Source organism: Pelobates fuscus, chromosome 1 (assembly GCF_036172605.1).
Source record: "Pelobates fuscus isolate aPelFus1 chromosome 1, aPelFus1.pri, whole genome shotgun sequence".
Lineage (NCBI taxonomy): Eukaryota > Metazoa > Chordata > Amphibia > Anura > Pelobatidae > Pelobates > Pelobates fuscus.
Window position 1 is genome coordinate 66,775,731 of NC_086317.1, and position 22,625 is coordinate 66,798,355.

The window sequence follows — 22,625 nt, forward strand, 5'->3', positions numbered from 1 at the left end:
GAACAGTTCACTAGAGGGCTGGTAGCAATGGCCCTGAATATTTGTACACATTTAGAACATTCTTTATTCAGGTTCGTCTACTGTTTAATAATAATAATAATAATAATAATAATATTATTAATAATATATATATATATATACCTTCTTGAAAATTACTTTTTGGTTTTGTGCATTCAGGTTGGGGTATTTCAATTGATTTATTTATAAATTACAGTTTTATAATGGGTTAAATACACATTTTTAAACTGAATACGTTTCTTGCTCTTTGCTCAAATCGTTCTAATTTACTTTCATACTAATGAGGGCTCATTTGACCTGTAGGATGCAGGATTATTTTTGTTCTGTACATTGAATCTAATTTTCCCTGTTGAACAAATGTATTCAATTCCCTCTTTGAATATTCCAACCTCTCTGCATATCAATACAAACAATAATGTGCTATTAAAAGCTCTTCCAAGGACACAATGGTGAAAATTTGATAGAAGTAATAAAAAAATATCCTCTTGAAATCACAGATCCATGGTCGCCGTATCATATTAAAAATTCGAATTTTATTATTAAAAATAAATAGTCATGACAAGATTAAAGCCAGAGAATAAAATAACTGCAAAAACGTTAAAAAAAAGTTTTCAAGAAATTAAACATTATGTTTACACTACACTCAACAGCAGAAGTGGTCACGCTCATATGGCATATGCAAAAATATATGTATTAAAGTGTTTTATATAATGAAGAAATTTTGATCATTACGTTGATAATAGGTTTGGAAGGATGTCTACCAGACTCTGCAATTTTATACAGATTAGCAGTCCTTCCTGATTTATAATCCATTACGCCATCGTTTATCCTTTCCAGGGATCAGATGATGTTTGCTTTGTTCCTTCATGCATTTATCTGTAGATAATATCATTATATGTGCAAACTAGTGTGTTTCTCAGATGCTCTTAGTCCTGCATTGCAGAATATGGTTCCCATTGTATATTTTATTTGTGGTGGGGGGGGAGGGGGGGGATGCTGAAGCTGTATCATTCAGGCTACCACCATCAAACTTAGAGTTTGTTTCGATTCCCCACCATCCACAGTCAAGCTGCTTTATCAGGCAATCCACTGATATGGAGTAACATAGAAGCAGGTTCCTTGCTTGGCATGAAGGATGATGTGAATTGTAGTCCATTAACATTTATGGTTCTTTTATGCCTTGGGTGACTTGACATTGTGTTTTTTTGGGGTGTTTTTTTTTTTTAAATGAAGATGGTTGTATACAATATTTAAAAAGCAAAGGGTTCAACTAACTGGCATTGTAACAATACTCCAATATATGGTATGTTTCAAATAAATAATTTGTTGTTAGAGATCTGTGTTTTCCTTGTTACAGTAAACCTACATATCCGAAGTATAGAGGATGGCGATAGTAATCTAGGTGGTCAGAACCGCTTTCATGGTCAAATCATCGCTGGGTTCTTGTTCAGCTTTCGTTTCTGTGATGGTTTGCAGCGGTTCCCCAGCTTCATCTGGGACTTTCGCTCTGTCCGTTTTGAAAGAAACCAATGTCTTCCATTTCCTCGCTAAAATATAGCAAAACAGTTAATTACATGTATACTTTTGCCAACAAAGCAATAATGATAAAGAATTAAACGTATATGAGCAAAGGTAATCAAAAGAAAGGCACTGAAATTAGATATTTACTTATATTGTGCCTCCCAATCGTCAAGATGTCAGCGGGACAGTCACGATTTGAAACAGTGCTTCCTGTAGGGTCGGCTCTAAATGGGCCGGCTAAAATTATTGGCCGGCAGCCTAGTTTTCATAGTATTCATAGTATTCACACCAGGCCGACGTGCCACTAACTCCAGCATTCCCACCCTTTTTCCGGGACACAATCGCGTTTCAGGCCCACCCCCTTACATGCCCTATTCTCAAGATGTCGGAGTTGGGAGGTGTTACTTATATGTATGCATTTGCGAAATAATACACAAAGAGGTTGTACTATATTTAGCCTTTTATTTTCAGTAATAAATTATGATGACAGTTCTTCGTGACAGTATCATCTATTTGCTTTACTTTTATCTCCCGTCAATGAGGTCTATATATAATGTATGGCCAGCAAGGCAGAGGGCATTAAAATGCCACATTTTAAAGAAAAATGACAAAAAATTATTGACTATTTGACTCTATAGTTACTGGAAAATAACAGATTCAACATTCCTAGGTAATTTAATTACTACATCTAAGGAAATATTTGGTTTACTTTGAAGTATTGTAAGGCTTTAACATTTAATTCCTTTATATAATTAGCCACCATTTTGTACAGTCTAAGTAAATTGTGCACACCAATGATATGTCCAAGAACCAAATGTTAGGAAGTGCGTTTCCTGTTCTACATTCCTACAGCAAATACAGGGTGTTTACATTCAGTAGATTAGTAATAATAAACACGCAGCCTTCAGCAAATCATGTAACAGAGCCATAGATACTTACTTCTACCCCGACGGAATGAAGAACTCAAGACACGTTTAATTCCTTCACAGTTTCCAGGGTCCTCGTTGATTATCCCTAAGTTAGTGTTCCACTTGGTCCAGTTCACCTCATCGACCCTGCAGAGAAAGTTACTAATTATTTTAAATACTGTACATAAAACGATTCCCTGGGTCCTTTAAAACCGTCTGTTATAATGTTGGAATCTATTCTAGAGCTTTGAAAGCTATGGAGCCCAGGCTATTATAATACAGAACAGAAGTGTAACTAAGAACTTCTGGTAGGCTTTGAAAAGAATCCAAGAAAGGTCCTCTTGAGGGCCCCTGAGCAATACACCTGAGTGGGATGTGTGTGGTGGCTGTGTGTGGTTATGTGGGGGGGTGGCTGAATGTGATTGTGTGTGGGGCTTTGCTGAGTGTAATTGTGGTAGCTAGTTGAGTACACGTGCATTAAATTCCAGAATCACTCTGGATATCAAGAGTACTTGGCTGAAAACACAAAACAAAACACAGGCTTAAAGCATTAGTAATGATATCATCTGTCACAACATCAATGCTTAGAACAACCAATAAAGTTGGTTCAAGTATCACGCTGCAGTTGGAATGAGGTCACGTAAACAAACATGTCAACAACTGCATTACTGCTATGGAATTGTATTCACCTTGCAGATATTTACATCATAGAACCTTATTATTTAAGAAAACTGAAAATCTCAACATTCTTATTACATAAATACATTATCAATGTGGCCTGCGGTATCCACTGTGATATTGTATAATACGTTTATAGCAACGTATAGTTAATAATATAATAATAATAATAATAATAATAAGATAAACATAGTGTTTACTACTCTGTTCCATACCATATTATTAGTGAGCAAATACTTTTTTTTCTTCCAAGAGGGAAACAATGCAAGTTGTTTAATTCTTTTAACTGGCTCCATAGAAATTCATAAAACATTGTGTATGATAATATTATGTATTTATGTATTATGATGATACAAAGATAAAATATGTATAATTACAATATGATGTGCACTGTGTTTGCAATGTTAAAGGGACACTATAGTCACCCAGACCACTTCAGCTCAATTAAGTGGTCTGGGTGCCAGGTCCCCCAGGTTTTAACACTTCAGATGTAAACATAGCAGTTTCAGACAAACTATGTTTACATAGCAGGGTTAATCCAACCTCTAGTGGCTTCCAAACCTAGTCTGTCTTCCTGACAGACGCTAGAGGCGCTTCTGCGACGCTGGATGCGAAATTCACATCCAGCGTGCAGAACGTCCATACGAAATGCTTTCCTATGGACTGTTTGAATCCGCGCGCGGCTCTTGCCATGCATGCGCATTCCGCTCCACTCGGGAGCCGATGTCAGAGTGGGAGGAGTGGTCACCAGCACTGAGGGAGCCCAGCGCTGGATTAAGATAAGCAACTGAAGGAGTTTTAACCCCTTCAGCGCCATGGGAGGGGGGCCCTGAGGGTGGGGGGTCCTAAGGATGCTATAGTGTCAGGAAAACGAGTTTGTTTTCCTGACACTATAGTGATCCTTTAAATAATTTTTATTTATTTATTTTCACCTCTATTTTTGCTTACTATTTATATCCCCCATACATCCACATATACGTATCAGGTTACCTGAAGCACCACCTATAATCTTCCTTCCCGTCAGGTGTCAGTCCCACCAGCACAGATTTCCCTGATCTGAATGTGTTCCTCAAGCAGTTCATGAAGCTTTTCTCTATGTCCAATATAGTAATAGCTCTCTAGCAGACAAAAAAAAAAGAACTGTCACTCTGTACAATTAATAACATATTCTTTATTACAATGGGAATTTTACATTCTGGGTGATGTTCCTCTCATATCCTTTACCTGACTGACTTCTCATTGTTGCCTATGAATAATTTTTCATCTCTAACTAAACCATTGCACACAGCATCAGAGCAAACATAAAGTCTGCAGGTGATGATTTGCATTCATAATGTGTCTGGTCAGTAAACAAGATAAAATATGTGAATGGACTTTATGGGCCTTGATCAATGCGGTCCATACAGCCGTGAGCTGGATCCCTCCATCAGTACTGGCCCAGTAATTGCTTAGACCAGGCTTCCCCAAACTCCGGCCCTCCAGATGTTGCTGAACTACAACTCCCATGATTCTATGAATGACAAAGATAAACTGAGAATCATGGGAGTTGTAGTTCAGCAACATCTGGAGGGCTGGAGTTTGGGGAAGCCTAGCTTAGACTATAGAGCAGAGTTGTATTTCTGGAGGGACAAAGGTTTAAAAATAATATCAGGAAGTATGACTACTGAGAGGATAGTGGATGCATGGAATAGCCTTCCAGCTAAGGTGGTAGAGGTTAACACAATAAAGGAGTTTAAGCATGCGTGGGATAGGCGTAAGGCTATCCTAGCTATAAGATAAGGCCAGGGACTAATGAAAGTATTTAGAAAATTGGGCAGACTAGATGTGCTGAATGGTTCTTATCTGCCGTCCAATTCTATGATTCTATTTCTAACACAGCTATGAATATAATCATTGACAACCCATGCTATAGAGGATAAAGTACACTTATCACCAGCGTAGACTTACCTGCAATTTCCAGATACTTTTACTCTCCTGAGCAATCTTACTGACCGTTTCTCCCATCAGAGCTATCAACATGTTAAGTAGGAGGATGTAGGTAAGAATAACATATGTGATCAGAAGCAGGATAAATATGGGCTTATATTTGTAATTGTCAGTGAATTCCAAGTCTCCCATTCCGATTGCAAACTTAAACAGCTCCTGGCAGGTGTAGTACAAGTTGTTGTATGAGGACGGGCCAATTTTGCAAGGTCGTTTTGCAATAGTTTCTTCCTTGATTTCTCCATCTTCAATAAGTGTCACCAAAGCTGTAACGTAGCACAGAAATGTGTTAAACACATCATCCAAATCTAATATGGTAATAGAGTTGAATTACGCCCATTCATGTCAGATTATCTGTTCAAACAGCTTCCTGCCCGCCCACCCCTTGTAGTATTAGTTAGTCACAGCGAGCCCGGGGTATGTCCTTGCCAATTAAGTTTGAGGGGTTATGTTTGGAGTAAGTTTCATTATGTTTGCAGGTCTCAACCTCCCCTGCTTCAAAGGTTTAACATTAGGTTGCCTGAGGTGTCGTGCCCATCGAGCGTGGATAAGGTCGGCTGATGGCGGGCATTGGAAGGATATGATTTATGACGAAGGGGGAGGTGAGAGGAAGTGGTGATTAGGAACCACTGTATGTTTATTGGCAAGGACGGCTGGGTCACTGTATAACACTATGTGTTGAGTAATATATGCATATATGTTCATTTATGATTATTTATTTCTAACAATTTGGTTACAGAAAAGAAGAGTTTTAATAAATAAAGTTATGGATGTGTTATGCAGTAATTTATTTATGTTAAAATAAATGCTGTGGCCTGTTCATCCATACTAAGTTGTCTGTTGTTATTGGGGGGTTGAATGGGGTTAGTTATGTTTATGCTGCATCGTAATTCCCCACTACATACATACAAGGCTAGTGCGGTTAGACTATGTGTTAGCTGAGTGTTTAGAAAAGGCACAAAGACACTTGTCAAAATCCGGCCAGGCACTTGCGTCTGAACTTATATCATCAAACTTAGCTACCTAGGCAAGTAACATCAGACTAGAGAATGCTAAGAAGGTGTGTTTATGAGTAGACAAGCTAGTTAAACCGTGAGTATGCTATCAAACTTGCAAGCATTGTAACCGTAATATATACCACTGGTGCCCTCCGACATAACACTGTACATAATGTAGTCTACATGACTAGCTAAATAACATGACTAAGTACATTATATTTAAGCTGGGACTAGTGAATTAGCCACTGGTATCGGTTTCTGCGTTTGTTGAACTACTGCAAGTCATATGGTTATGGCAGCTGCAGGTGGATCACTTCCAGAAGGTCAGTTTAGTTAGAGAGCTTCATTACCCTCAGGTCTTCAGTTAGATCCAAACAGGCGGCTTCTGTGGGTGTCATGGAGTCCTGAGTACTGAGTGCCGGCCCCTGTGACGGTGAGCAGGTTCACGTTTAGCTCACTCCTGTAATTGGGAGGTTTAGGTGGTCCATGTGGTGGTCAAGGCATGCAGGTGGGCGGCTGGCTTGCGAGCTCCCCCGACTCCTGGCCTTAGTAAAAGCCAACGTCTGTAGTCCACGGGCTTGGTACCTTTGTGTGGCCAAGTCCATTCCCCCAAAGGGGCAGGTGGAAGGTCGAGGTGATGTCTGCCGCCAGCGGCGTGTGATCTTCCTCCTGTGTGGTTGACATCTTGAGGTCATGCCTCTGGTTGCTTTCGTCCTAGGCAGGCGATGGGTTGCGTAGTGGGTCATTTGGGTAGGCGCTTTGCCCTGGGGTACCTTTTCCGCCTTCCCTTGCGAGCCCTTCTCCGTCCCTTGTGCGGGTCGATTGGTGCTGGAACGTGCTTGCAGATTGTCCCAGAAGGCCTTGAATAATGCCTTTATCCTGGTGTCGAAGGAGTTGAAGTGTGCCTCATTTGTCAGGCTGGAGGTTTGCGAGTTCAGTGAAGGGGCCTCTGCCATCTTGTGCGGCCTGGGTGCCGCCTCGTGTCTGCTGTGCACGGTGTGCGGTAGGGTGGGAGCTGGGCCTCCAGTGGGGACCGGGATAACCCACACCGGTCCAAAGGGGGGGTAGGAGACCCTCAGTGTCGATTGTTGGGTCTGGCGCCAGGGAGAGCAGCCGCCTCCCCCAGCTCCATTTCCAGTAGGCCGCACGTGGTGTCCCGGTTCCCTGGCTTCGACCGGCTTCTGTGAGGCATCAAACGATTCAGAGGTGCACTTCCAGTGTGGGTAGTGCACCCCGGTAAGGCCGCCGATATTACCGCCGATATTACCCCAAATTTTGCCCGCTCGGTCGGAGCTCATGCCACTCGTGTCTGTTCAGCTCCGAGGTCAGGCTCCGCCCCCTACAGTGACATTTTTAAGTAAAAAAAATACAATGAGGTTGAGAGCAAAATTGTCAGAAAAAGTCAGAGATACAGCAATTTTTTTTGTATAAAACAGGAAAAACAATGATAAAAACTATACAATGCGTAGCGGTGATAATGAAAGAGGTTATGTTAAAGCAAATACATTTCCTAGGCACTGATATTGATTGTCACCAATAATGACAAGCTTAGTCAGAGTAAATAACTAGATAATGAGAATTAAGCTAAATAAAATCATGAGATAAGAACAAGTATGATTACCACTGGGTGTCAGCCGCAGGATTGTGTGTCACAGAAGAGAAAACGATAGGCAGAACTGCCCTAAAATAGTACACCAGAGAGGCTAAACCGAGGCATGGAAGCTGTTCCTGAATAGACAGGTGAATTAGCCTATGCCTGACAATTCATGTGTGCTGCCCCAACTGCAGTATAGCCCCAAGTCCCGCACCTCTGTACCCCGGCCAGCCCTGGGCTGCCATATAGTCCAATGTGCTGGAGCCACAAGTCCCTTCCTGAGCTTTGTCCAGGGTTTGGTCTCGGAGCCCTCCAAGATGTTGGTTCTGCTTACAGTGGTTGAGGAAGCCCAGAAGGTATGGGAATTGTGCAGAGAAGTGTCCCAATTTGGACCATGGTCTAGGAGGGTGGCAGTTCATGGGAGCACTGAGCTGCCTGTGTCAAAGTTCAGGATCACGAGCCCCTGGGTTCTCCGGAATCTGGTTGCCTTCCTGGGTGCGTGGACGGCGGTGCAGCAGATGGGGATCCGGCTCAGAACAAGGGCGAGTGGTCTGGACCACAGCATAGCTCATTTGCGCTGCAAAAGGTGATGGTAAGTGGTGGTTTTGCACCAAACTGGTCTCTGATTTGGAGGTGAGACAGGCTGCGTGGTAATTTGTTGTGAGCACTTGTATTTCATGAGGTGTATGTGGTTGCAGCAGCCTTGTACGGGATTCAACCCGGTGCCAGAAAGCTGTGCAGTTCTCGTCAAAAGCAGCTAGGAACTTGCTCCCAACTCCCATTGTGTCACAAATGACTCCATCTGAGTGTCGGCCATTTTGCCCATGCCATGAGGAACTGCTGCAGCTTGATAGGCTGTCATGGTAGTGCGAGGAGCATCTGCCCCACCGGTCCAGAGCGGGGGAATGGGGCAGATACTTCACACCTGTAGTTCCAGGCAGGGAGATCAGCCATTTCTCCCCTCCTTGGTGCACACAAGGTGAGTAGACCTTAGTAGCTATGTTAGGCTTGAAAGTGTGGCTCCAGAATTGCATCAAAGGGCTCCCCAACAGTCAGAGTCAGGCTAGTAGTCGCTTGGGTAGGTCTGTGGGATACCACTTCGCTTGAAAAGTTTGGATTACTCGGATTATGTGAGGAGCTCTCATGAAACACAGCCGTCGGCCATGATGGTTAGCCCCCACCCCTCTGGACACTCCAGATTTTTAGGGCTCCATCTCCACTGATGCTTTGGCAACATTAGAACTGTAAGAGCATTGTGGGAGATGTAGTCCAAAATATCTGGGGTGCTGAGAGAATCACATTTAGGATAGGTGTGGCTAGAGATGCATAAACAAAATTGTTTAACTCCTAAATGTCAGAGCACTGAGACTACAGGGACATTATCTATACTTCAAACCATTTAATCAAGCTAAAGTTGTTTTGGGGCTTAGAGTGTCCCTTTTATTTCTCACTGCTAAAGTTTAGTAATACTCAGGTTTCATACAGGTGTTTTATGCTGCCCTTCTCTGATTTTATCTAATATTGAACTTGAAACATATTCGGATACTTGAAAAGTTGGAAGAGGATCCAAGACAGTTGGAGGTCAGTTGGTTAAAGAGTGCTGCTGTGTGATGTAAATCCTATTTTAAGGTTCTAGTACAGCCCAACTTCCTACATGTCAATATTCCTGGAACCACTCCAACTTTGAAACATTTTTGTTGTTGTTGAGGAGTTGTTTTTTTATATAATAAAAGATATTCTGCTTTGAGATTACCTGCTGCAAATCCCACAAGAAATAGGATGTAGACAAACATAAATCTCAGCATGTCTCTTATGATCATCTGTAATGATAGCAAAAAAAAAGAGCTAATTACATGTAACACAAATTTGATTCAGATTATCAACTCTCGGATTAACCAAAACCAAAGACACATTTACAAATCAACATCATAAATAGAATGAATCACTGCAATTCTGAACGTGGCCATTAGACCGCCTTGCTGAGTCATTTTATTGCCGTCATATCTAGGGATGTGCATGGGCAAAAAATTTGGTTCGTTTTGGCACTTCGAAATTCGGGACTTCGGCAATTCAGCACTTCCGAAATTCGGGACTTCGGGAATTCTGCACTTTGGGACTTCGGGAATTTGGCACTTCGGGACTTTGGCACTTCAAGAAATCTAGACTTCAGCAACTCCCTAACATTACCCATAACCCTACCTCTAACCCTAACCCTAACCCCACCCGATAACCCTAACCCTAACCCTAACCCTACCCCTAACTCTATGCCTAACCCTACCTCTACTCCTAACCCTACCCCTACCTCTATCCTTAACCCTAACCCTACCTCTACCTCTAACCCTACGCCTTACCCTAACCCTAACCCTAACCCTACCTCTATTCTTAACCCTAACCCTATCTCTACCCTTAACCCTACCCCTAACCCTATCTCTCTACCTACCGCTACCTCTACTCCTAACCCTACCCCTATCCTTAACCCTAACCCTACCTCTACCCCATGCTCCATACCCTAACCCTAACCCTACCCCTAACCCAACTAAGGTTAGGATAAGGGTAGGGTTAAGTATAGGGTAAGGGTAGGTTTAGAGGAAGGTTGGGGTAAGGCTTAGGGCTAGGGTTAGATTCCTGTCATCATTCCCTTAATTTTACCTCCCTCTCCTGTTTTGCCCCTTTTCAGAAATCCGAAGCACTTCGGCACTTCTGAAATTCGGCACTTCGGCAATTCAGTTCGGAACTTCCAGAATTCGGGACTTCGTCAATTCGGTTCGGTTCGGTTCGGCACTTTGGCACTTCCGAAATTCAGGCAATTCAGACATTCGGAAGCATCCGAATGTCCGAATTGCAGAAATTCAGCCGAATCTAAATTCGTACCGAAACGAATTGCACATGTCTAGTCATATCTGAAGTTTAATTCTAGCTAGCTATCATGGACTAAGTAGAAGTTCTTTGGTCAATTTTTTTCTTTTTAATTGATGTTGCCTTACTCCAATTCTTTTTGTTTTAAATTCTTTATTTTTATTGTGCAAAGGTTAACATACATGCTTGATAGGCCACGATAGCTGTAGCAAGACGAGAGTACACAAGCATACATAGGTCAGGATCATGGCATACATAGTGACTGCGCATTTGTTTTGTTAGTGAGGTCACTGATTGGGTACCATAACTTGGATTCATAAATGTCGGTCAGCAAGTAAAACATGTCGATGTGGTATGCAAGCTATATTGACTGACCGGGTCTGGATTACTAAACTACTAACAGGCAGGCATGTAATTGTCTACATATTCGTGGGCAGTGTAGAAGTTAGCTGTAGAGTGTGAGATATATCATGTGTTTACTGCCTGACTGATAGTGCCACTAGCTCCTTGCGACGACCTCCCCCTGCTTCCAACTCGTCTCCTCCTCCTCTCTGTCTCCCCATCTGAACTTTCGCCCTGTTCTTCTTCTTGCCGAGCGGGCACCCACGTGACATCCATGGACGCATCATCATCATCAACTGCTTCACTTGTATCTGACAACTCAGCAAAGGAAGCAGCAGCGGGTACAACATCATCATCATCACACCGTACGTCCATGTGTGTAATGCTGCCTGACTGAGACATATCCATGTTATCTACATCCTCTGGCAATAATGGTTGCGCATCACTCATTTCTTCAAACGGATGTGTAAATAACTCCTCTGACAGATAATGTGAAGTGGCTGTGGTGCTAGTGTTGGTGGTGGCGGCAGCCGGGTGAGTGGTATCTTGAGAGGTGCCCGAAGCTAAGCTGGAGGAGGATGGTGCGTCAAGGTTCCGAGCGGAAGCTGTAGAAGATTGGGTGTCCTGTGTTAGCCAGTCAACTATGTCCTCAGAACTTTTCAAGTTCAGGGTACGTGGCCTCTGAAAACTGGACATTATTCTAGGGCAAAAGGGAATCACAGCACCACGACCACGATGACCCCTGCGGGGTGGCCTGCCTCTGCCTGTCATTTTTTTTTAGATTAGTGGTACTATGCGTGCAAGCTACTGTGAGACCAGATATGAGTGGCACTGTGCAGTGGCAGAAGTTGGCAGAGTACACGCTGTAGGCTTGACACACCCGCTTGAAGACAACTAACTACTATTCAATCTATAACAGTGAAAACATTTTTTGGTTTTAAATGCACGCTATTGTGACACCAGATATGAGTGGCAATGTGCACTGGCAGAGGTTGGCAGAGTACACGCTGTAGGCCTGACACACACGCTTGAAGACAACTAACTGCTATTCAATCTATAACAGTGTAAAAAAAAATTCGGTTTTAAATGCACGCTATTGTGACACCAGATATGAGTGGCAATGTGCACTGGCAGAGGTTGGCAGAGTATCCGCTGTAGGCCTGACACCCGCTTGAAGACAACTAACTGCTATTCAATCTATAACAGTGAAAAAAAAATTTTGTTTTTAAATGCAAGCTATTGTGACACCAGATATGAGTGGTGGCACTGGGCAAGTGGGCACAGTATCCACTGTGAGCCTGACAGAGAAGCTGGCAGGCAGGCAACTGCAATTAGATTACACAGGAAAAAAAAGCAGACTGATGTTCTAGACCTAAAAAGGGCTTTTTGGGGTGCTGTCCTTACAGCAGAGATCAGATGAGTCCTTCAGGACTGTAGTGGACACTGAATACACTAGCCTAGCTATCAATTTCCCTATTAACCCCTTAAGGACCAAACTTCTGGAATAAAAGGGAATCATGACATGTCACACATGTCATGTGTCCTTAAGGGGTTAAATAAGCAGCAGCTACACTGTCCTTCCTCTCACTAAGAATGCAGCTTCAGAATGAATCCAAAATGGATGCTGTACAGGAGGTGGGAGGGTCTGGAAGGGAGGGTCTGCTGCTGATTGGCTGGAATGTGTCTGCTGACTGTGAGGCACAGGGTCAAAGTTTACTCAATGATGACGAATAGGGGGCGGATCGAACCGCGCATATGTTTGCCCGCCGTTCCGTACATCACTAGTGATACGGCAGCTGTATATACCAAATTATGATAAGCAGCAAGTAGAGAAGTGCACCTTCAGGATTGTGTAAATAGATTGTGCCGATATAGGCAGGCTGAGGCGACAAGATAAAAATGGTGTTGAATGCTAAACAATAATAAACTGTAAATCAGCAGTATCTCTGTTACTTAGCTGCTGGGTACTAAGCGCCCTGTGGTGAGCAAATGTCCCCGCAGCGGTAGGGTAGGACGTTTCAGGGTAGTCTTTCATTCGATCCCACAGGTGGGCCAGCGGAGGCCAGCCGACTTCTTGTCCGGCAGGTGTGTGTCACTCAGAGGCAGGAGAGGATGTGTGCTGAGCCCGGTTCTCTGCTTGTGGGCCCTAGTAAGTGTGCCAAGTTGGGTTGTTACTGGGTGGGTCCCATTGTAGCCCCTCTGGCAGGTACTCCTATGTTCCCTGCCCCTGTCCGAGTGGCAAGTAGTGTGATGATGTGGAAACGAGGTGTCAGTCCTGCCCAGGGGTCTTGGAGGAGTTGGTACCTCTTGGTGGTGACCTTCTGGGGTCTGTGATCTTCCCGTTTGGGTGGGCATTGCATGCTCTCGGTTTAGGATGTCGTGTATATGTTGCAGCCCTCTGTGGGGGTAGTTTGTACTTGCCGATTAGGGCACTCTCCGCCCGGGTGGGTAGCATCTACTTGTTGTATGAGCTTGGGACATCTTCCCGCCTTCCAGGGGTTTCCCGCGCCTCATCCTGCCGTCTTTGCGTTCACCCGTGGATAACTCTTGTGTAGATGCAGTTTGCTCTGCCCTGTGTGACAGCTTTTCCCAAAATTTGTTAAAGATCTCCTCAATTGTGTCGGTCGCATTGGAATTAGGGCCTGCTGCCTCAGATTGCAATATTTGCATGCCGTGTGTAGTGGAGTTCGGCATGTCCGCCATCTTGGGTGCCGCCGCTCTTGTTCTGCCTGAGTGTGTTACCGCTTCCACTGATTTTTTCAGGGCCGCGGTCTCCCAAATCGGCAGGAACCGGGATATCCCCCACCGGTCCACAGGGGGGGGGAGGCGATGTGAGAGTGCTCCCTCTTCAGCCAGAGAACCGGGAGAGCGGCCGTCTCTCCTCAGCTCACACCCGTGTAGGCCGCAGGCTTCGATGTGGATGGTTCAGCCACGGGGGGTCTCAAATCTGGTATCCCCCAATGCAGCATCGCCTCCTGGTCTGGAATAACGTTGTCCACAGCTGGTACGCTCGGGTGGTCGGGCGTTAAAAACGAATCTTGGCCTCAGGCTCGGGAGCTCTTAACAGGCATGTCTGGTTTGCTTGGCAGGTAAGCCCAGCCCCCTTCCAATTATTTTTGCATAATCAGCATGTTTGGTATATTCAGGCACTTATTGGAGACACATGAGATTTAAGATGTGGTTTATAGACCCCAGCACTAATACAATTAAATTAAATTTGATCTTTCTTTATTAATGTTCACAAAGAATCAGTAAGCTTGTTTGAGCAGGATCCTCATCAACCTATTGTTCTTGTCAAAGTTTGTATTGGTTTCTGTGAGAAAACCCACCGGGAGTTCGGGGTTTTCTCTGAGCATTCGTCTGTTTGGTTTATTCGTTTAGTTTATGCCACCCTCCTGGCTCATTGACTTAAAGGATCCCGTCAATTAAGTTCTCTCTCAGGGTGTCCGCCATTTGTATATACGAATGCCACATGGCGGAGAAAACGGCGGCCATCTTGTTTGTTCTGGACAAAGGCAGCGAGACTTGGTTGTTGAGTGTCTGGAACTAAAATTGGACACTCGACTTCCCGAACACCGGTCTCAAACATACGAACGATGGAACTGTATTTCCCGAACAGCTAGGAGAGCGCTTTTCAGTATTTTGATGTATTCATATGAGGGGAACAATCGATCCTATGAGCCAGAAGGCTCTGTTCGTGGATTATGAAGTTATTTGACATTTTCAGAATTGACCGACCGCACACGCTGAATTCGTGGAACTATTTTGGGCAAGAGCTTCGTGTGTGGTTGGTAACTTAAGACTTCCACACTTTTTAAAAAACCCTGAACCGATCTGGGTGAAATTTGAATATGTTGTTCCCCCAGATCGGGGCTATTAGGGGATGTGACATTTGTGGGGATACCTTTAGCATAAAGGGGTGTTCTGAGTTTTTGGGAAAATGTGTGCACTTCGTCTGGAGATAATTGGGTTATTCCTTAACTTATCTCATTATCTCACAGGCGGAGACAGGGAGTGTTTAAGTGTAACTGTACCTTATGATTGGCTATTTGGTTTGTGTGCTGTGGGAGTTCCTCCTGCAAGGGAACCTCCATAAAAGCCTGTGTGGTCTCAATTAACATCAGTCTTGTTACACCCTTTATCATGTTTCGGCTGGTGTTTGGGTACCTGATTACTACTTGGGGAAAGCTGTACTAGAGGATTTCGTTTCTTTGGACTTTAACTACCAACCAGAAGAACCGAACGGCGAGCTATATTCACTCTGGCTCTCAGCCATTCGGCTCAAGTCATACAAACCCAGAGCTACCACTTCAGGGTTCATTACAGTTTCTATCATTTGTTGTTAAAGTCCCCTTAAAGGGACACTATGGGCAAACAGACCACCTCAGCTAATTGAAGAGGTTTGAGTACAGTGTCGTTATTGCACTTAAAGCGGCACTGTCATGCTGAACTTACCTTTCCCCAATCGATTCCTCTTCTCTACCTCTTTCAGGATCTGTTCTTCATTTCTTTAAAATCAAAAGACAAAATAGGGACTATTTGTCTTATGAAGGTTTGCTACGACTGACCAGCTATGACCAGCAAAGGGGCAAAGTGTGCTTCAATTCCGGTGATCAAAGCAATTTTCCCACAAATCTCACCTTTCCTCCATGATCTCACAATGCTTCCTGTCAGTATCGCCTAACGTCCTGTCATTTAGACAGGACGCCGGCGAAACTACCGAATTGCGTCTCCATTCGTGTTAGGACACAATTCGGGACTTTGTTCATATTCTAATGAATGAAACTCTTATCCTATTCGTGCCGTGGCTGCATCTTGCAGCCACTTAGTAGATAGCTCCCTAATTCAAATGGTATCAGGGAGCTATCTACCAAAAGAGTAAAGATTACTTAGTATTAGTAAATTCTGCCCCTACTCGCTATGCCTGTGACTGCTCACTGTTAAAAAAATAAAATAATAACCTGGTGTCACCCACCCGAGCCCCCACCCATGCCGCGCAAGTGGGGGCTATTAAACTGAAAGGGGGACCTATTGTCCCCCTCTGGCCCCCACTCCTGAGCGGCAGGTTGAAGCCCTAAATGACAATGGGGTGGACCTATTGTCCTTCACCCCGGTTCCCCCCCTATTTTCATTTTGGACCCCCACCCACCGCTCAGGGGTGTGGGCAGAGGGAGGGCAATAGGTCCCCTGTTCAGTTTAATAGCCCCCACTCGCCGGGCAAGGGTGGGTACTCGGAAGGGGAACACTAGGGTTTGTTTTGTTTTTTAATAGTGAGCAGCCACAGGCTGCTCACTGTTTAGTAGACATGCCCCTAATCGCGATATAGCAAGTAGGGGCAGAATTTACTAATACTAAGTAATCTTTACTTAGTATTAGTAAATTTGCCTGAAAGACCAATTTTAGTCTTTCAGCCTTTTGGTAGATAACTCCCTGATACCGTGGGAATTAGGGAGCTATCTACTAAGCGGCTGCAAGATGCAGCCGTGGCACGAATAGGATCAGAGTTTCATTCATTAGAATAAAATTCCGATATGAACAAAGTTCCAAATTGCGTCCTAACACGAATGGAAAAACTGTTCTCATTCTGTTAGGACGCAATTCGGTAGTTTCGACGGCATTCTGTCTAAATGACAGGACGTTCGGGAATACTGACAGGAAGCATCGCAAGATCACGGAGGAAAGGTGAGAATTGTGGGGTATTTGCTCTGACCACAGGAAATGAAGCACACTTTTCTCCTCCGCTGGTCATAGCTGGTCTGACGCAGGAAACCTCCATAAGACAAATAGTCCCTACTTTGTCTTATGATTTTAAAGAAAACTAGAGCAGACAGGAAGAAATGAAGAACAGAGAATCGAGAGAAGAGGAATCGATTGGGGTAAGTTCGGTATGACAGTGCCGCTTCAATTCTGCAATGTAAAACCGAGAAAGTTTTACTGAAGGCGCTTCCTGCGTCCGGTAACTGACGCTGGACGTCCTCATGCTCTGCATGAGGACATCCAGCGGCAGATTTTTCCCCATAGGAAATCATTGATTCAATGTTTTTCCTACGGGGAGGTCTAACCCACTCGTCGCAGGATGTAGGAAGAGGTAGAGTCGCTACACAGCACCGAGGGACACCGGCTATGGGATAAGGTAAGTAAATAAAGGATTTTTAACCCTTTATTCACCGGAGGGGGGGGGGGGCGAGGGAGTCAGGGGGAGCTGCCAGGAATATTGCTTTGTATGGCACTTATAGTATCCTTTTGTAAGGTATTCTGAGCAATAGCTGCCTCTTGAATTCAGTGCAAATAAGCTAACAAAACCAGGAAGTATTGGGACCTGTTGCTTACTTGTAAAGCCAGGGGATGTAACCGGTATAATTTATAAAAGTGTCACTTTCTACTAAAAACTGCACTTTTTCCAAAAAGCTTTACACACATAAAGCTTTTCAGCAAGCTAAAGTGTTTTAGGGGTCTGGTCCCTTTAAGTCAGCTATGCTTCCAGATCAGCAAATTTAGAATAAAAATTAAAATTCACTTTAAATTCACGCTGAATTCAAAACTTGCTTCTTCCTTCTGTACCAAAACTCCCTTTTTTTTTATAGGAACACACATTAAATAGAAGATAATCAAATAATGTTAAAGTTCAGTCACAAAGATAAGAGCACAACTCAGAAGTTATATGACCCATAATCATGTTTCCATTTAACCTTTAAAAGAACGCTATAAGTAAATATTAGCTGTAAACACACTAAAGCATTGTCAACATGGCAAAGCAGTTCTGACCTTCTCAATCATCACAGCGTAGATACCCATTTGTTGAAATCCTCGCGTGTAATACAGCACATTAACCCAGCTCATTGCTAAACATATCACCATAAAGGCCACATATTCGTTCCTTCCAGCGAAATACAGAATAGTAGATAAGAGCAGAAACAGGGACTGGGTGAAGCTGAAAATAAAGAGGGCATCTCTTAGGATAGACGAATTTGTAATTATCACTGCAAAAGTTAAGAAATTCTGAAAAAATAAAGAAATATTTTTTAACAAGTACTTAAGTACCACAGAATTCACCTTCATGAATGATTAATTATGTCTCTTTAAATAATTCTTGCTCAAGAAATCACTAACAGCACATGTAATGTGTGGGCACATATAGATGCATACCTCCCAACATTTCAAATACATAAATAGGGACACTTTAATTTTAGGGGTGTGATGGGGTGTGTGGTCGGGGGGGGGGGGGCTGTTTTGAAAAATGTAGGCAACTAAAATGTAATTTAGAACAATAACAAAGTATCACATCTACACAGACTGATTTTTTAAACACATTTATTGTATTTTAATTGCCTTTTATTGTATTACTTGGAGTATTATGGCTGTGGAGCTCTGTCGTACTCAGACTCACCAACAATGCTGAGCTCCTAGAAAAGAGTGACATTAGGACAGGAAAGAGAGACAGAGGGATTTGGGCTCAAAACAGGGCCTGTCCCTCTTAACTAGGGACACTCGCGAGGTATGTATATAGGGGGCATACCCAGAACATATTTCTGAGCAGCGGTGCTGCCGTAAAGTCCACAGTTTACACAAAATACAGATTAAGGAAGAGCACAAACAAGAATACAGTTTTAATCTTTACAAGGCTACTTTAAATCGCCTATGTCAGCAAACAAATATGGAGATTCAGTTCGACCATATGGCCAGATTGTGTTAAGCCCACCACTACGTCACAGTACCCCAATATCGAGTTCTACAATAATTTTAACATGGGAGACAAACGACAACTTAAATAGTACTAAATGAACATAACTTAAACTAAAGTGCATTTAATTAATCTATGGATTAATCTGTATTTTGTAATATTGGATTGGCTAATATTAACATTTAATACTTACAACAGAACCTCACTGTAGCTGTCGACAAGTATTGTCTTCAGAGATGGATGTCTCTGCATAAAATACTGAATCTAGAACAACCATAGAAACATTTTTAAGGCATATTATTTTCCTGTAACTCAAACTTAAAACTGTGGAATGACATTGAAAGGTGACATAATTTTTAACAAATTTATAAATTAATTAAAAAACAGTAAGTATTCATTAAAAATAAGAATTAAGCTAGTATCACAAAAATAAACCTACCATTCCCCCCCCTCCCCCCCCCCCCCCCGAAAATAAGCCTTAGCTGATATTCAGGGGATGCTTGTAATATAAGCACTATCCCGAAAATAAGCCCTTGCTAAGATCGTAGCATGTTCGCTAATCAACGTTCGGGGAATTTTCCCCGAACATAAATTCACAGGATTCCATGTGCTAGTACCTAATCTATGTTCGGGGAGGTTTCCCCAAACATAGATTTGCAGGATTCCATGTGCTAGTAAGGTAAGCTAATCTAAGTTTTCCCGATGCGCTAGTGAACTGGTCTATATTTGGGGGAATTACCTCGAATGTAGACCTGCTTTCTTGCACATGCTTTCTAGTGCATCCTCACATACCAGCGAATTCGCTTTATGACCGCGTCATAAGAACGGAATCCGGTCGGTAAGTGAGGACCACCTGTAATACATAAAAACAAGACATTCCCTGAAAATAAGCCCTAGTGCGTTTTTTGGAGCAAAAAATAATATAAGATCCGGTCTTATTTTCGGGGGAAACGGTATTATTATGAAAATCAAGCAACTATGGACCATATAATCCAGAGCAGTAAACAGAAACCCTGGTGCAGTATTTTGTGAAAACAAAATTTTAAGTACAATATAACAGAAACTTCAAACAGAAACTGGCTGTCAAAACAGAACCAGAATCTCATATGCTTGAAAATGTATTTAGATAAAGAGCAATGAGTTCAAGACATACAACTAAAGATTAATGTGTATTAAGGCACATCGACATCTGACTTTTCCTATTTTTTCTTTTTTAAAAGATTCCAGCTGTTTTATTTTCATATGTTACTCAGATAAAATGTAGCAATTCATATTAAGGAGATATTTTCTTTTTTAGCATTGCTATCTGGTATAAATATGTTTCAACCCCATGTACAATTGGTATTAATACAGAAATCCTCTGACTTTCTCTTCTTTTCAAAACATTTTGCATTAGTGAGGCCTCAAGTACAAAAATGTCTGAGAAAGCATGCCAACTTGTGTTAATCTGGAAATTAATATATTTTAGCAAATTTCTTGATGTGATCGCTCTTAGGCCAGTTCAGCTTGGTGTCACGCCCCACTTCCTAAAACTGCATTGAAGAAACCGGATGCCAGTTTGGACAGGGAGATCTGGCACTAGAGAGCCACCTTTCCTTCAGGTAAGAAAGCAGCAGGGACCTCGGGCACCATAACAACTTCACTTTCATGAGTCCCTATACAATTCCTTTAAAAACTTATAAACATTGTTCACATGGTCGGAGAGCAGTCAGCAAGACCACAAAATCTTTGTTATCTATAAAAACTAGTGAGTTTTGATAGGACGAAAATGTGAGGTGTATATAATACATTGATACTAAATGATACATTAAAATGTACGTACCCCTCTAAAAAAGAAATATATTCCTCCAAAAACAGTAAAAAGCTCCCCAGTGGATCGAAGGTAACTGTCACTCGTCAACGGAAAGGGAGGCTAAAAAGCATATAAAAACATAGATTATAATTTGGAATAACTGTATTACTTACAGTAATTCTATACACATTTGATCTTGTAGTACTTTTTTTTTTTACTCAATGTATACAATTTTGTGAAACTAGTGCATTACTGTGAGGTGTGATCTTTCATGAACAGTTAAAAGTCCATTCGATAACAATGCCCATAAACTAGATGTACAGATGCATGTGAAGAAGAGGCTTCGTCGAAAAAACACTTTGGTTAATTTTTTGTGCAACTGCAGTATATTCAGTTCTGATCTTCCATGAATCTCAATTAGCAAAAAAAGGTCAAATATCACACATTGAGTAAAATGTATTTAGAGGGATTTGAAGGACTTTTAGGATAATCGTAGTATATCCTTCCTTCTTTGCCGTACAGTTTTTTTTATATGCCTTAAGGATTGGATTTGTGAGGCTTCTGAATTGTTTTATGGATAAATGTTTTTTTCCTTTAGTGTTTTTCTAGATTAGGTAATAGAACGTTACCAAACATGCCTGAACAGACTTACCTCTTTTTAGAGCATCAGGGTTATTTACTAAAGTGAGAATTCAAAGTGAATTCAATGTGAATTTCACATTTTAGGCCAGATTAGTTGAACTGAAAGAATAGTTGGCTTGAAGAACTTTTCCAGTTCAGCTACTTTCATCTTAATTTGGAAATTCACCTTAAATTCACACTTTAGTGAATAACCATCTCCATGTCTCAGTATAAAAGTGACTCAAGGACTGTTGTTAGGCACATACAAAACTTTAACATGCAATACATTTGGTACATTTAGAGAATATGCACTGCTAAGTAAGCCAATGGTTGATGCAGCCACAGAATGGTTCTACAACATTTGGGGATCTATCTTTGGCTACCCGAGCATTAGTGGATAAATTCTGTGGACATTGGTTCCTTCCTACCAGGAAAAGCAACGTTTTAATCTTGTGGCTTGGGGTTTGACTCAGTAAAAATCAAAGGCATCATATAACAGATATAAGGAAGCCAATAATGCATGCAAAAAAATCGATTAGATTTGCTAAACTACAAAATGAGAAAATGATAGCTGAGGAGAGCAAAACCAACCCCAAAGTATTTTTTTTAAGTACATAAATTCTAAAAAGAAATACAAAGATTAAAGTGTAGGTACACTGACAGCTGGGATGGGGGTGTTAGTTAATGAAGACCAGGAAAAAGCAGAGATTTTAAACAACTATTTCTCCTCAGTATATATTAAGGAAGAACCTATGGCTGGAGATATAAAAAATGATTGCTGCAAAAAACTCACAGAAAATTTGTAATTGGATGACTCAAGACAAGGTGCTGCAGCAACTAAAGAAAGTTAATGTAAACAAATCTTCAGGACCTGATGGTATTCATCCATGAATACTTAAGGAACTAAGTGTGCAAATAAGTGAACCTCTGTTTTTAATCCTTCAAGATTCTTTTCTTTCAGGAATTATACTGGAGGATTGGAGGAAAGCAAAAAGGGTTCAAAATCCTTGCATGGAAATTATAGACCAGTGAGCTTAACTTCTGTGGCTGGAAAAGTATTTGAAAGGTTATTAAGGGATATTTTTTTTAGGAATTCATTAAGAAAAAAACATTATTAGCAAAAATTTGCATGGGTTTATGAAACTTAGGTGATACTATTTAACATATTTATAAATGATCTTGAAATAAGCATTGCAAGTCATGTTTCAGTGTTTGTAGGTTACACAAAACTCTGTAAAGTAATACAAAGTGAGCAAGATATTACTTTGCTGCAGAGGGATTTAAATAGATTAGGGGAAATTTAATGTAGAAAAATGCAAAGTTATGCACTTCAGGATAAAGAATGCACACGCAAACACAGCAGTAGTTAAGGCCAGTAAGGTATTGTGATGTATAAAAAGGGGCATTCATTCTCAGATGAGAACATAATTTTGCCTCTTTATAAATCACTGGTATGACCACATCTTGAATGTGCTGTGCAATTTTGGCACCTGTTCTAAAGAAGGATATTATGGCACTAGAAAAAGTGCAGAGGCAGGCTACAAAATTAACAAAAGGAATGGAATGTTTTAGTTATGAAGAAAGGTTAACAAATTGTAACCTTTTTCATTTAGAAAAACGGCACTTTAGAGGG

At 41.9% G+C, this 22,625-nt stretch overlaps 1 protein-coding gene across 1 annotated transcript in view; it reads right to left on the minus strand.

Moving 5' to 3' along the window:
• Positions 1 to 1,006: 1,006 nt before the first annotated feature.
• TRPV1 (transient receptor potential cation channel subfamily V member 1) overlaps positions 1,007 to 22,625 on the minus strand; it is a 55,349-nt gene continuing 33,730 nt past the window's right edge. The window contains exons 9-16 of the mRNA XM_063443523.1: positions 20,402 to 20,491; positions 18,773 to 18,843; positions 17,664 to 17,829; positions 9,454 to 9,520; positions 5,073 to 5,374; positions 4,116 to 4,243; positions 2,479 to 2,594; positions 1,007 to 1,565 (exon numbers count right to left, since the gene is read on the minus strand). Of these exons, the coding sequence (XP_063299593.1) occupies positions 1,417 to 1,565; positions 2,479 to 2,594; positions 4,116 to 4,243; positions 5,073 to 5,374; positions 9,454 to 9,520; positions 17,664 to 17,829; positions 18,773 to 18,843; positions 20,402 to 20,491 (1,089 nt within the window). The 3' untranslated portion in view covers positions 1,007 to 1,416. The remainder of the gene's footprint in view (positions 1,566 to 2,478; positions 2,595 to 4,115; positions 4,244 to 5,072; positions 5,375 to 9,453; positions 9,521 to 17,663; positions 17,830 to 18,772; positions 18,844 to 20,401; positions 20,492 to 22,625) is intronic.